The following is a 14,539-nucleotide window of genomic DNA, read 5'->3' as shown; positions in this document are numbered from 1 at the left end:
GCACATAAAAGGGTCAGGGGTCCTTCGTGAAGACCCCAAATGCACGCAAGTGGCACAGTGACCCAGAACGACTAGACCACTGGGGGCCCGGCCCCGCGCAACTCCCATCTCGTGTCCCAAGGAGCCTCCCCAAGTGAGCAGGGTTATTTCGGAATCACCATGAGGCAATTCTCATGAGGCAATGGGTCAGGAATGCGGCGCTGAGCCGGGCCGCTGGCGCCCGTGGTTCCCTAGGCGGCTCTACCTGCCCCAGGCCTGACGGGCATCCCCCGGGCTGCCGCAGCCGGAACTCAGGGAGGCAGGAAATGAATGGGGACCCAAGGGGTGGGGGCGCGGTGGGGTCGGCCCCCGGGCCGAGGAGGGACAGGGGACGAGGAGGGAACTGGCCCCCAATCCCGATCCGGGGCGGGAGCCCGAAGCCCGGCCGGGGCGCCCCCTTCCGGACGGGGCTGACCGAACGCGGCGGGGGCCGGGCCGAGGCCCGGGCCGGGCCCCTCGGGGCTCCTCACCTCCGCGATGTCATGTTCCTCCCGCCCTCCGGCTCCGCGACGGACCCGCTCCTTGCTCAAGCTCCGCTAGGCTCGGTCACATCGGGCTGGCCCGAGGGAGGCCCGCTCGGGACCGGACGCGGGGCAGAGCCAGCCGGCCGCGCACAGACCCCCCTCCAGGCCTGGGGATCCCGGAGACTGTGCAGCCGCCCCCCGGCCCGGCTCGCTCCTCCTCCGCCCCCGCCCTTCGCCGCCGTCGCCCCCGTGATGTCACCGCTAGCGACGCCCGCTGCCACTTCCTGCTTCCCGTCAGCCGAGGACCGAGCCACGGCCGGGAATGGCAGCGCGGGGGTTCCGCGGAGGCGCTAAGCGCAGCGTCCAAAGCATCCTTGCTTCCTCCCGGAAACCGCGGCTGCCGGGTGTGAGCTGCGCGCTCGGCGGCTACGCCACTCCACCGACCGGGCGCGTCCGGGCCCACTGCCACATCGATTTCATTCATTTCGTTCCACAAATCGCCGCTCTACTCATTAGCTGTGGAACCTTGGGGAAATTACCTACTGTCTCCGAGCCTCAGTTTCCTCCATTAGGCTGGGCGCGGTGGCTCACGCCCGTAACCCCAACACTTTAGGAGGCTGCGGCAAGAGGGTCGCTTAAGCCTAGGAGCTAGAGGCCAGCCTGGGCAAAAAAGACCTCATCTCTACAAAAAATGCAAAACCCTAGCCAGGCGTGGAGGGTGCGGCGGGAGGATAACTTAAGCCCGGGAAGTCGGTGCTGCAGTGAGTCGTGATCACGCCACTGCCCTCCAGCCTGGGCGATAGGGCAAGACACTGCCTAAAAAAAAACTAGTAATAGACCGGGCGCGGTGGCTCACGCCCGTAATCCCAGCACTTTGGGAGCCCGAGGCGGGCGGATCACGAGGTCAAGAGATCGAGACCATCCTGGCCAACATGGTCTCCACTAAAAATTCAAAAATGAGCTGGACGTGGTGGCGTTCGCCTGTAGTCCCAGCTACTTGGGAGGCTGAGGCAGAAGAATCGCTTGAACCTGGGAGGCAGAGGTTGCAGTGAGCCGAGGTCGCACCACTGCACTCCAGCCTGCAATAGAGTGAAACTCCGTCTCAATAATAATAATAATAACAAATACTACTTTGGGGTGGGAGCAGTGGCACAGGCCTGAAATCCCAGCACTTCCCTTTGGGAGGCTGAGGCGGGCGAATCGCTTGAGTCCAGGAGTTGGGAACCAGCCCCGGCAAAATAGTGAAATCCCATCTCTACAAAAAATACAAAAATTAGCCAGGCGTGGTGGCGCGCGCCTGTAGTCCCAGCTACTCCGGAGGATGAGGTGAGAGAATTGCTTGAGCCTGAAGGGTCGAGGCTGCTGTGAGCCGAGATCAGGCCACTGCACTCAGGCCAGGTATGGTGGCTCACACCTTCATCCCAGCACTTTGGGAGGCCGAGGCAGGAGGATTGCTTGAGCCTAGGAGTTCAAGATCAGCCTGGGCAACATGGCACGACCCTGTCTCTAAAACAAAAAACAAATAAACAAAAAAGCTGGGTGGTGGGGAAGTATTATTTTGGACACTGTGAAGCTCGAGCAAGAGGGCAAGGCCAGAAACAGAGAAGCCAGTCAAAATACGGGAATACTGTAGTATTCTGGTCTGGGAATAACGGTGACTCAGACCAGATTGAGAAGAGTAGAGTTTTTTACTTGATTGATGCCCATATGACTCATTGAAGGCTACAGATCTAGCTGGGTGTGGTGGCTCACACCTGTAATCCCAGCACTTTGGGAGGCCAAGGAGAGCAGATCACTTGAGGTCAGGAGTTCAAGACCAGCCTGGCCAATATGGTGAAAAATACAAAGATTAGTCGGGGTTGGTGGCGCATACCTGTAGTCCCAGCTACTCCGGAGGCTGAGGTGAGAGAATTGCTTGAACCAGACAGGCAGAGGTTGCAGTGAGCCCAGATTGCACCACTGCACTCCAGCCTGGGCAACAGGACAAGACTCTTTCTCAAAATAAATAAATAAAGGCTACAGATCTAGTGAATGGCAGAGCCATAAGTTTAACCCATATCTGTATAGCTCCAGCATCCTCATTGTTTTAATGCTTGCCCATTTCATTAATATACAAATGACTCTCATACTGTGTGCTAACTGCTTCAGCACTCATGTGCTCCTTACAGAGATCACCTTTAATATATGTCAATTTAATTCACATAATAGCCATTCAACAAGCATTTGTCCCTCTCCCTAAACCTGGCCACCTAGATGACAAGCAACATTTTAACTGATCTCAGGCCTGCAGGCCTAAACTTCCTAATCCAATCTCCATATAGTAGCCAGAGTAATCTAAGCTACAAAATTGGTGGGGCACCGTAGCTCATGCCTGTAATCCCAGCACTTTGAGAGGCCAAGGCAGGTGGCTCACCTGAGGTCAGGAGTTCGAGGCCAGTCTGGCCAACATGGTGAAACCTCGTCTTTACTAAAAATATAATTAATTGTGGCCAGGCACAGTGGCTCACACCTGTAATCCCAGCACTTTGGGAGGCCGAGGCAGGTGGATCACCTGAGGTCAGGAGTTTGAGACCAGCCTGGCCAGCATGGTGAAACCCAATCTCTACTAAAAATACAAAATTTAGCTGGGTGTAGTGGTGGGCACCTGTAGTCCCAGCTACTTGGGAGACTGAAGCGAGAGAATTGCTTGAACCCAGGAAGTGGAGGTTACAGTGAGCCAAGATTGCACCACTGCACTCCAGCCTGGGCGACAGAGCGAGACTCCATCTCAAAAAAAAAACAACAACTGCAAAACTAGTCACTCCCTACATTGAATTCGTCAATGGCTTCTCCTTGTTTTTAGGATGAAATCCAAAAAAAAAAAAAAGGTTTATCCCCCCGGGTGTGGTGGCTCACGTCTGTAATCCCAGTGTTTTGGGACTCCTAGGTAGGAGGATTGCTTGAGCCCGAAGAGTTCAAGAACAGCCTGGGCAACAGATTAAGACCCCTGTCCCTACAAAAAAAAAAGTTTTTTGTTTTGTTTGAGGCGGACTCTCACTCTTTCACCCAGGCTGGAGTGCAGTGGCGCAATCCCGGCTCACTGCATCCTCTACCTCCCGGATTCAAGTGATTCTCCTGCTTCAGCCTCCCAAGTAGCTGGGATTACAGGCACGCACAACCGTTACCAGCTAATTTTTTTTTTTTTTTTTTTTGTATCTTTAGTAGAGACAGGGTTTCATCATGCTGCCCAGGCTGCTTTCCAACTCCTGACCTGAAGTGATCCACCTACCTCAGCCTCCCAAAATGCTGGATTACAGGCGTGAGCCAGCATGCCCGGCCCAAAAAAAAGTTTAAAAAAATTTTTTCAGGCCGGGCGCGGTGGCTCAAGCCTGTAATCCCAGCACTTTGGGAGGCCGAGACGGGCGGATCACGAGGTCAGGAGATCGAGACCATCCTGGCGAACACGGTGAAACCCCGTCTCTACTAAAAATACAAAAAACTAGCCGGGCGAGGTGGCGGGCGCCTGTAGTCCCAGCTACTCCGGAGGCTGAGGCAGGAGAATGGCGTAAACCCGGGAGGCGGAGCTTGCAGTGAGCTGAGATCCGGCCACTGCACTCCAGCCTGGGCGACAGAGCCAGACTCTGTCTCAAAAAAAAAAAAAAAAAAAAAAAAAAATTTTTCAGACACAAGGTCTTGCTATGTTGCCCAGGCTGGCCTTGAACTCCTGGCCTCAAGTAGTCCTCCCACTTTGACCTCCTAAGGCCTTGGATTTACAGGTGTGAGCCAATGCACCAGAGTTTTTTAACTCTGATCCCCAATCACTTCACCAGCCCGTCTCCCCACTACTCACTTCATTTTCTATGATCCAGCCATGCTGAATGACTTTCAGCTCCCCTCAATATGCCATATTCTTTCCCAACTTAGAGCCTTTTAACAGTCTGCTTTCTTTCCCCAGAGGGTTCTTCCTGACTCTCCTCCACATCAACTCTATGCCTCTGATCTCAGACTAGGAGCCACTTCCTCTGGAATACAAGCCTCACCTGATTCTCTAGTCCAGGTCAGCTGGTCACCAAGACACCTATCCTTAGAACCTAACACACTACACTATAAATCTAAGAGCCTGTATCATATAAGAAGCATCCAATTAAGTTCTTTCTTTCTTTTTTTTTTTTTTTTTTTTTGAGACGGAGTCTCACTTTGTCTCCCAGGCTGGAGTGCAGTGGCGCCATCTCGGCTCACTGCAAGCTCCCCCTCCCGGGTTCACGCCATTCTCCTGCCTCAGTCTCCCAAGTAGCTGGGACTACAGGTGCTTGCCACCACGCTCGGCTAATGTTTTGTAATTTTTTTAGTAGAGATGGGGTTTCACCGCATTAGCCAGGATGGTCTTGATCTCCTGACCTCATAATTCGCCTGCCTCGGCCTCCCAAAGTGCTAGGATTACAGGTGTGAGCCACTGCACCCAGCCACTTGATCTGGCAGCCTGGGTGTCTGTAAGCAAGTCATTTGACTCCTCTGTGTCTGTTTCCTTCTCTGTAAAATAGGAATCAAAATCCTACCATAGGGTAGGTTTGTGAAGTCCTTAGAACAGTGTCTGGCAAAGTCAGCACTCGATAAAAGCTGGCTATCATTTGTCTCTTTTCCAAAGTAAACTATTAGCTCTTTGAGTGCAGGAACTACTACCTCCCTAGTGTTTCCTATATTCCGCATACTCTGCAACTAGAATGAATGATCTTTCTAAAATACAAATTTAATCACGTCACTCCCCTGTTGTATGAAGGAGGTTCAAACCCTCCAGCATTAAGTTGAACTCCTTCCCTTAGTACATCAGTCCCTTCTAGATATGGCCTGTGCCAACACCCTCACATAATCTGGCAGTTTCTAAAGGCTTCTAGCTGTTTCTTGCATCCCTGCCTTCCAAAATTTAGTTCCTACTGCCTGGAATACTCTTCAAACCCTTCTCCATCTGGAAAACAGTCATGCAAGGTTCAGCTCCAACTTAAGCAGCTCCTCCAGAAAACATTCTTTCACTTTTTGAGAATAAAAGAGAGACTCCCTTCCTATTCTCCTGAGGTTGCCTCTTCATGCCTCTATCAGCACCTAACACATTTCAAAATCATTGTGGGTTCTGTCATCATTGTTCTGTGTCTTCCTCTAGATTATGAGCTCCTTTTAAGACAAAGTCATTGTCTTCCCTTTTTTTTTTTTTTTTTTTTTTTTTTTTTAAATACAGGCAGGGTTTTGCCATGTTACCTAGAGTGGTCTAAAACCCCTGGGCTCAAACAATCATCCTGCCTCCGCCTCCCAAAGTGCTAGGATTACAGGCATGAGCCACCAGCTGGTCTTCCCATCTTTATATGCCTGGAGTAGTGCCTGGCATATTTATATGGCCGGGCATGGTAGCTAACAGGAGGATCTCTTGAGACCAGGAGTTTGAGACCAACCTGGGCAACATAGCAAAAAAAAAAACAAAAACAAAAACAAAAAAACTCCATCTGAATTTTATTTTACTTTATTTTATTTTATTTTTTGAGACGGAGTCTTTGCTCTGGTCGCCCAGGCAGGAGTGCAGTGGCACGATCTCGGCTCACTGCAAGCTCCATCTCCTGGGTTCACACCATTCTCCTGCTTCAGCCTCCCGAGTAGCTGGGACTACAGGCGCCTGCCACCAAGCCTGGCTAATTTTTGTATTTTTAGCAGAGACAGGGTTTCACCATGTTGCCAGGTTTTAAAAGATTTACTGTCTAACAAAAAACAAAAAATACAGCTGAGGCAACATTGTGAGACCCCGTGTCTACAAAAAATGTAAAAAAATTAGCCAGGTATGGTGGTGTGCACTGTACTCCCAGCTACTCAGGGGGCTGAGGTGGGAGGATTGCTTGAACCCAAGAGGTCAAGGCTGCAGTGAGCCATGATCTCACCTTGCATTCCAGCCTGGGCGACAGAGTGAGACTTCGTCTCAAAAAAAAAAAAAAAAAAAAAAAAATTAGGCTGGGCGAGGTGGCTCAGGCCTGTAATCCCAGCACTTTAGGAGGCCGAGGTGGACAGATCACCTGAGGTTAGGAGTTTGAAACCAGCCTGGCCAACATGGTGAAATCCTGTCTCTAATAAAAACGCAAAAAAATTGCCAGGCTCACGCCTGTAATCCCAGCACTTTGGGAGGCCGAGGCAGGTGGATCACAAGGTCAGGAGATCAAGACCATCTTGGCTAACACGGTGAAACCCGGGCTCTACTAAAAACACAAAAAATTAGCCGGGCGTGGTGGTGGGCGCCTGTAGTCCCAACTACTCGGGAGGCTGAGACAGGAAAATGGCTTGAACCCAGGAGGCAGAAGTTGCGGTGAGCCAAGATCACGCCACTGCACTCCAGCCTGGGCAACAGAACAAGACTCCATCTCAGAAAAAAAAAAAAAAAAAAAAAAGATTAAGTGTCTGCAAAAATGTCTGCTTTGTGATTAAAGTGCTGCACAAATTTCAGAGAATTTTATACATGCAAAACTAAGCTTAATAAAAATATTTACTTTATAACTAACATGTTATTTTGTCCAACTAATGAATTGTAAATTTTGCAATACCGCAACAAAACACAAGAGGGGGTTCATCTATGTTTTTATTTTATTGACAGGTCATTCAACAACTATTTTGGGGTGTTTACTAGGTGAAATTCTCTGAGATTGCCAGAAATTTTGAGGGGCCCATGTAAGCAACTGTGCATTTCATTCATTCATTGTAGTATATTTACTGCAGTTGAAGTTTCTAAGAGGTGCTTTGCTGAGGAAGCTGAACAAATAAAGCGGCTGACATTCCCATTCTCAAAAAAAAAGGGCAGTGTTCATCTGATCATTGTATTTGTATCTTCAGTCAATCAGAATCAGAAAAAGGCTAAATGATTCCCAGAGACACAGCCATGAAGCAGGTGGTTTCGATCTGAAAAAAATCAAGGTGAAAAGCTCTAGCAACCAGAAAAAAACAAATGGAGGAAAATGGAAAACGCAAGATAGAAGGTATTACAAATGTGTACATGTTGGCTCAAGGGCTTTGAAGCAGTAAAGAACTATCACATATACTGTGTTATTTTGTAAAAGATAACAAGTATTCTTATTTTTAATTCTAACATGAGCAAAACTCTCATGCATCTTCATTAATCATCTCTTTAATCTTGCAGCCTAATGGTCAAGAGTGCAATCTTTGGAATCAGATCTATGCTGTGAGCAAGTTACTTAATGTCCTGGACTTACCTTAGTTTCCTCATAATAGTATCGTTCACAGGTTGTTGGGAAAATTAAATGAGATAAAGCAAGGCACATTGCATGCAATATTGCTTGTTATATCCGGCGCGTAAACTTTAGCAGAATACTTAACAACAACTAGGATGCTGATGATCAGATGATAGTGGTGATGATGGTGACAATAACAAGACCTAACAGTTGGCCAGGCATGGTGGCTCACGCCTGTAATCCTAGCACTTTGGGAGGCTGAGGTGGGTGGATCACTTGAGGTCAGGAGTTCAAAACTAGCTTGGCCATCATGGTGAAACCCTGTCTCTACTAAAAATACAAAAAATTAGCTGGGCATGGTGGTGTGCGCCTGTACTCCCTGCTACTCGGGAGGCTGAGGCAGGAGAATCACTTGAACCCGGGAGACAGAGGTTGCCGTGAGCCAAGATCATGCCACGGCACTCCAGCCTGGATGACAGAGCGAGACTCCATCTCAAAAGAAAAAAAAAAAAAAGAGGCCGGGCGCGGTGGCTCAAGCCTGTAATCCCAGCACTTTGGGAGGCCGAGACGGGCGGATCACAAGGTCAGGAGATCGAGACCATCCTAGCTAACACGGTGAAACCCCGTCTCTACTAAAAAATACAAAAACCTAGCCAGGCGAGGTGGCGGGCGTCTGTAGTCCCAGCTACTCAGGAGGCTGAGGCAGGAGAATGGCGTGAACCCGGGAGGCGGAGCTTGCAGTGAGCTGAGATCCGGCCACTGCACTCCAGCCTGGGTGACAAAGCGAGACTCTGTCTCAACAAAAAAAAAAGAAAAAAAAAAAGAGCTAACACTTATGTAGCATTTACCATCCATCAAATATGCTTCTCAGTACTGTTGTGTATATTATTTAATGTTCCCAACAACCTTATGAAGTAAGTTACTATTGTTATCCTCACTTTATATTTTTTTACTTTTTTTGAGACAGAGTCTCATTCTGTACACCAGACAGGAATGAGAAAGGCCATGTACAAGAGGAAGTACTCAGCTGCTAAATCCAAGGTAAGGGAGAGGGGACCACTGACTTTATCTCAAGTGACAAGATTAGGGCTCACTGCACTGCAGCCCAGACCTCTAGGACTCAAGTGATCCTCCCACCTTAGCCTCCCAAGTAGCTGGGACTACAGGCACTAACCACCACACTCAGCTAATTTTGTTGTTGTTGTTGTTATTGTTTTGAGACTGAGTCTGGATATTGTTTTGAGACCGAGTCTGTTATTGTTTTGAGACTGAGTCTTTGAGACTGGAGTGCGGTGGCACGCAGTGGCAGGATCTCAGCTCACTGCATCCTCCGCCGCCTGGGTTTAAGCGATTCTCCTGCCTCAGCCTCCCGAGTAGCTGGGATTACAGGCGCCCACCACCACGACCGGCTAATTTTTGTATTTTCAGTAGAGATGGAGTTTCACCATGTTGGCCAGGCTGGTCTCAAACCCCTGACCTCAAGCGATCTACCCGCCTCGGCCTCCCAAAGTGCTGGGATTACGGGCGTAAGCCACCGCGCCCCGCCATCCCCCCCCCCCCCCCCCGCCTTTTTTGAGACGGAATCTTGCTCTGTTGCCCAGAGCAGTGTTGCGATCTCGGCTTACTACAACCTCCACCTTCAGATTCAAGTGATTCTCCTGCCTCCGCGCCTCGAGTAGCTGACATTACAGGCACTCACCACCACGCCCGGCTAACTTTTGTATTTTTAGTAGAGACGGGATTTCGCCATATTGGCCAGACTGGTCTCGAACTGCCAACCTCACGTGATCCACCTGCCTAGGCCTCCCAAAGCGCTGGGATTACAGCCGTGAGCCACCCCACCCGGTGTAGGAATTACTAGTTTTTTCTCATTAGCGAAATACTACATTCCCCATGATGCCCCAGATCCGGAAGGAAGTGAGACTCGCACTTCCCATGATTGCTTATAGACCGGAAGCCGAGACCTTAGTTCTCTTTCCCATCTTGCAAGGTAAGAATGGTGGGGTTCTCTGCAAGACTCGAGTTCAGGACTTCAATCCTTCGCCATCCGAACCTGGAGGGCATCCAGTCGACACCTACAGGGGTCGGACATGCCCAAGGCTAACTGAGAGGCCTTCCAGACGCTTCATTTTTGCCGTTTGGGTTTGCGGCGGGGCACGAAGAGGGTGAGGTAGAATGCCGTAGTGGCTTCCTCCGGCTGTTCGCCACTCTCTTGGACTAGGGGAACGAGGCCCTTTCGGGGACCTGTAGCGTACTGGTGGGTGTTAGAGGAAGCGGGGCGACGGCGCGTGCATTGAGTTCCCGGTCCTGGGTTCTAGAGGATGACAATGAGCCTGTCGCAGCCACGTTGGGGTTCCACACTGAAGCCAAAACGTTTCGCGTCTCTCAGCGTCCGCGACCGGAAGTCGCCTCTTGGTCTTTGCGATCTTTTTCTGTTTGGGCTCAGTTTGGACTGATTCTGTTTGTGTTCGCAATTCCTAAATCGAGTTTCTTGAAAAAAGACACTGGTTTTAAGGGTTAAGACGAAAGGTACTAAAAGGAATTTCAAGTTCTGGTCCTGGTGCTTCCAACCTGTGGGCACATTTTACATCTAAGTTTTCTAATTCGCAAAACAGTGATAAAAAAATAATGGTTGTACGGACTTCTGACTGCTCAGTATTTGGCAAAAACCTAATAGGTGTGAGATAGTTTCAAATCCTCAAGAGAATAGTTTATAGTGTGTTGGGGAGACAACCCCCAAATGAGACATAGTGAAGGTTGGAGTAGAATGGGTAGAGTTGAAGGCCTGTATCTTACCGGGGAAGGGATTGTCGTCTGGGGAGCTCAGCCCATTTATGTACAGGTTCGTCATTGTCTTGTTAAGAGATGAAATGCCTTTTTTGTCTACAAAAAATATTTGTAGATGGCGGGTGAAAAAGTTGAGAAGCCAGATACTAAAGAAAAGAAACCCGAAACCAAGAAGGCTGATGCTGGTGGCAAGGTGAAAAAGGGTAACCTCAAGGCTAAGAAGCCCAAGAAGGGGAAGCCCCATTGCAGCCGCAACCCTGTCCTTGTCAGAGGAATTGGCAGGTATTCCCGATCTGCCATGTATTCCAGAAAGGCCATGTACAAGAGGAAGTACTCAGCCGCTAAATCCAAGGTAAGGGAAGAGGGAACCACTGACCATTATGTCTTACCCTTTATTGGCATTCTGTTATTGTTGATGCATTTGTGTCCTTGCAGGTTGAAAAGAAAAAGAAGGAGAAGGTTCTTGCAACTCTTACAAAACCAGTTGGTGGTGACAAGAACGGCGGTACCCGGGTGGTTAAACTTCGCAAAATGGTAAGATATGGGGACACTGTAAATTGGATTTTCGGTCTATGCTTGAATGCTGAAGGTGTTTTTGAATACTTTGATACTATAAGTTTCTGCATACCAGAGAATTTCTGGTAGAAAATAAAGGGCTCTGGGTTTGCAATTTGGCTTCAACGTTTACTGTTAATCTTAAATAATTTAAGTTAGTCTTCTGTGCTTTGTTCCTTCGCATATAAAATGGGAATGAGGCTGGGCATGGTGGCTCATGCCTGTAATCCGAGCACTTTGGGAGGCTGAGGTCAGCAGATCACCTGAGGTCAGGAGTTCAAGACCAGCATGGCCAACATGGTGAAACCACATGTCTACTAAAAATACACAAATTAGCTGGTTGCATGCCTGTAGTCCCAGCTACTCTGGAGGCGGAGGCAGGAGCCTCCAGAGTAGCTGGGAGGCAGCTATTCTGGAGCCGGGAGGCAGAACTTGCACTACTGCACTCCAACCTGGGCAACAGAGGGAGACTCCATCTCAAAAAAAAAGATGGGAATGAGGGTTTACCTCAAAGAGCTATTATGGAGATGAAATGAAATAATACATAGCCTGTTATATAGAACATTTCCCACTAGAGCAGTGTTTCTTGGCCCCCTTTACCACACACAAGACCCAATGTAGTCTCAGGATTTGCTCTGTGATTTTCGTTATGAGAACATTCCCAAGTAAGTTACACCATACAGTTTCACAGTTGAAGGTTACCGCATGAGAGGGAAGTTGACAGTTGTCTTGTGAACTCGTTTTCCTATTAGGTGATCATGTTTGTGGTGAAAGTGAGACTGCACTAATGATATGGTATAGTTAGAAATAGGTTATTGTGAGTTATTTGTAGTTATGTCTTTAATGGCCCTTGGATGGTGTCTTAATTTTTGCAACAAATGATCTGCCAGTCCTACTGTCTGGTTTTATGCAATTTGTTTTCCTTTGTGCATGAAGTGGGAGTAAGACTTGTTGCTGTGAGGATCAGATGAAGTGGCTAGGATATTAACACACTTTACTTGAACTGGAAAACAAGCCGTGTATCCCTAATCTGCAAAATGTGGCATGTCACATGTGTAATCTCTGGGGTTTAGTTTTTGCTCAAGATTCAAAGGTGACTTGCTTGATGCTTTATTTGCTTGAACACACAGCTCATTCATTAAATGATTTCTATCCTGTTTTGCACACAGGATGCAGAACCATAATTGACCTTTTCCAAGTTTAAAATCTACTTAGCAGAAATGAAAATGGAATCGTGTAAATGTTAATAAAAAGACTATAGCAAAAGTTTGGCTGACATAGCTCACTTCTACCAATCTGAATGGCTTATTTAAATAAGTTAGATCTATGGACTCTCCCCAGCCTAGATATTATCCTACTGAAGATGTGCCTCGAAAGCTGTTGAGCCACGGCAAAAAACCCTTCAGTCAGCACGTGAGAAAACTGCGAGCCAGCATTACCCCTGGGACCATTCTGATCATCCTCACTGGACGCCACAGGGGCAAGGTGAGAGTTTCTGTGCTTGAGGAGCTTCACTGCAGCTGCCTGGGGTTCCTGGTGGCAATGCATTTGCATGCTAGGTGTAGTTTTCCTTTATTTACCTGTGTTTGGGGCAAGGGGAAATGATCTGCAAGATACAACTTATTTGTGGCAGATAACAAGTTTAATCCATGGTGATTTACTAGCCATTTCCTGCTCTTGATTATGTTACACATGTTCATTTGCTCAAAAATGTATTTATGCCTGGAGTACTACCTTAGTAGCTTGCTGTGGTTGCTTCCAGAACTGCTGAGCTATATACATATACATGTAGAAATTTCCTTTACCCAAATTTAGGTGCTTGCGACTTTATGAATTCAGAAGTCAGTTTTTAATTGCAGAAAACTAATTATTTTCTTTTTTAACTTAACAGAGGGTGGTTTTCCTGAAGCAGCTGGCCAGTGGCTTGTTACTTGTGACTGGTAAGAAAATCCTTGGATTGTGATGTTCTGTGAAACTTCCATTTTTAAATACTTGCAGTGTACACATTTGTTTGCTACTGCCTACATCGTAGACACTTTTTAATGCCACAAGTGTCTGAGGCCCATTTCATTGCCTTGTGTGCATGTGGGTTAGACAGGTGGTCTTTTTTGTGTAGCAGCATAACAAGTAATGGTCACCTAAATTGCGGGATGATGATTGTTCCCCCTTTTCCTTACTAAATTAATTTTTCCCCCTTAGGACCTCTGGTCCTCAATCGAGTTCCTCTACGAAGAACACACCAGAAATTTGTCATTGCCACCTCAACCAAAATCGATATCAGCAATGTCAAAATCCCAAAACATCTTACTGATGCTTACTTCAAAAAGAAGAAGCTGCGGAAGCCCAGACACCAGGAAGGTGAGATCTTCGACACAGAAAAAGAGGTAAGTTTCTACTTCTCTCTCCTGTGTTAACACTGGCCCTTCTTCCTGGGAGTGAAAAGAAACAGGCCTCAGCATTGTTGCACAAAAAGAAGAAAAACAAAAGGTTAAATAATGAGGAATACCGGGAGATACTTAGTATTCCAGATTCTTCTAAATTGAGTAGTTCTTTTAGCAGTCTGGGAGCTCAACTTAGAATTCTGAAGTCTGGTGGAATTGTGTGGGAATTAACTGCTGTTGGGAATGTACCCTTACTTATCTTTGATGTGTACTAAAATATACAAAAGCTTAAGAGCTGTTTTTATTACATAAAAAATGGGTTGTATTTCACAGCATTCCAAGGAAAGGATTGTCAAAATTGTCTTTAATGTTTTCTAAGTATTCTTGGAGATTAGTACTTGTGAGACAGGACTCCTCAGTTGACCTCTACAAGTAATTTGATATGTGCCTGTTTTAAAATGTTTAACTTTCTCTTTATTTAGAAATACGAGATTACAGAGCAGCGCAAGGTTGATCAGAAAGCTGTGGACTCACAAATTCTACCAAAAATCAAAGCTGTTCCTCAGCTCCAGGGCTACCTGCGATCTGTGTTTGCCCTGACGAATGGAATTTATCCTCACAAATTGGTGTTCTAAATGTCTTAAGAACCTCATTAAATAGCTAAGTACATTTTGTTTGTGTCTCTTGTAAATTTTTGGTTTTTTAAAAAAATTCTTACTGCCTAAAGGTGTAGTTTGACCATGCCAGGTCACCTGGGGATTTCCTTTGTAGAGAATGGGATTGGAAGGGAGTGGTGTCTACAGGAGAGCTTGCTTGTTGGCTTTGCATTGGTGTTCTTGGCATCAGATTCATTCTTGGTGCCTGGCTAATAACTTTGTCATCCACCTTCTACCAAGGTAAGGTGGTGGCATTTTCCCACTCGGCCCCGAAGAAGTCAGTGCTAAACTACATGGATGAGAGAAGAGAATAACTGCTGACTACTCAGACAACAAACTCCCATTTCTCCCTCGTGTGTTCAATTCACAACCCCTCCCCAATAATTATGAGGCCGTGTTCTGTTTCCCAGGCCAGCGCAGTGGAAGTTCATGGGCACATTTATCACATATTACGGCCCCAATTC

The 14,539-nt window shown here is 47.5% G+C and overlaps 2 protein-coding genes across 5 annotated transcripts in view; one reads left to right on the top strand and one right to left on the bottom strand.

Annotated features, from left to right (window-relative positions):
- Window positions 1–694, bottom strand: part of PTPN11 (protein tyrosine phosphatase non-receptor type 11) — a 96,344-nt gene extending 95,650 nt beyond the window's left edge. For both annotated transcript variants that reach the window (XM_008004784.3, XM_008004783.3), the window contains exon 1: window positions 510–694. In XM_008004784.3, the coding sequence (XP_008002975.1) occupies window positions 510–523 (14 nt within the window). In that variant the 5' untranslated portion in view covers window positions 524–694. The remainder of the gene's footprint in view (window positions 1–509) is intronic.
- Window positions 695–9,622: 8,928 nt separating this feature from the next.
- On the top strand, window positions 9,623–14,093 carry RPL6 (ribosomal protein L6). Of its 3 annotated transcripts, none has more exons than XM_037995869.2 (7): window positions 9,623–9,686; window positions 10,599–10,835; window positions 10,919–11,017; window positions 12,380–12,523; window positions 12,930–12,978; window positions 13,238–13,422; window positions 13,902–14,093. In XM_037995869.2, exons 2-7 carry the CDS (start codon window positions 10,599–10,601, stop codon window positions 14,052–14,054), a joined length of 867 nt encoding a protein of 288 aa, XP_037851797.1. In that variant the 5' UTR covers window positions 9,623–9,686; the 3' UTR covers window positions 14,055–14,093. The 3 variants fall into 3 exon arrangements, with proteins under 3 accessions (XP_037851797.1, XP_037851802.1, XP_037851799.1); XM_037995874.2 differs by having other exon boundaries at window positions 9,659–9,861; XM_037995871.2 differs by having other exon boundaries at window positions 9,659–9,866.
- Window positions 14,094–14,539: the final 446 nt, after the last annotated feature.

Source organism: Chlorocebus sabaeus, chromosome 11, assembly GCF_047675955.1.
Source record: "Chlorocebus sabaeus isolate Y175 chromosome 11, mChlSab1.0.hap1, whole genome shotgun sequence".
Lineage (NCBI taxonomy): Eukaryota > Metazoa > Chordata > Mammalia > Primates > Cercopithecidae > Chlorocebus > Chlorocebus sabaeus.
The sequence above is the reverse complement of the archived record's forward strand: the minus strand, read 5'-3'. Positions and strand labels throughout refer to the sequence as shown.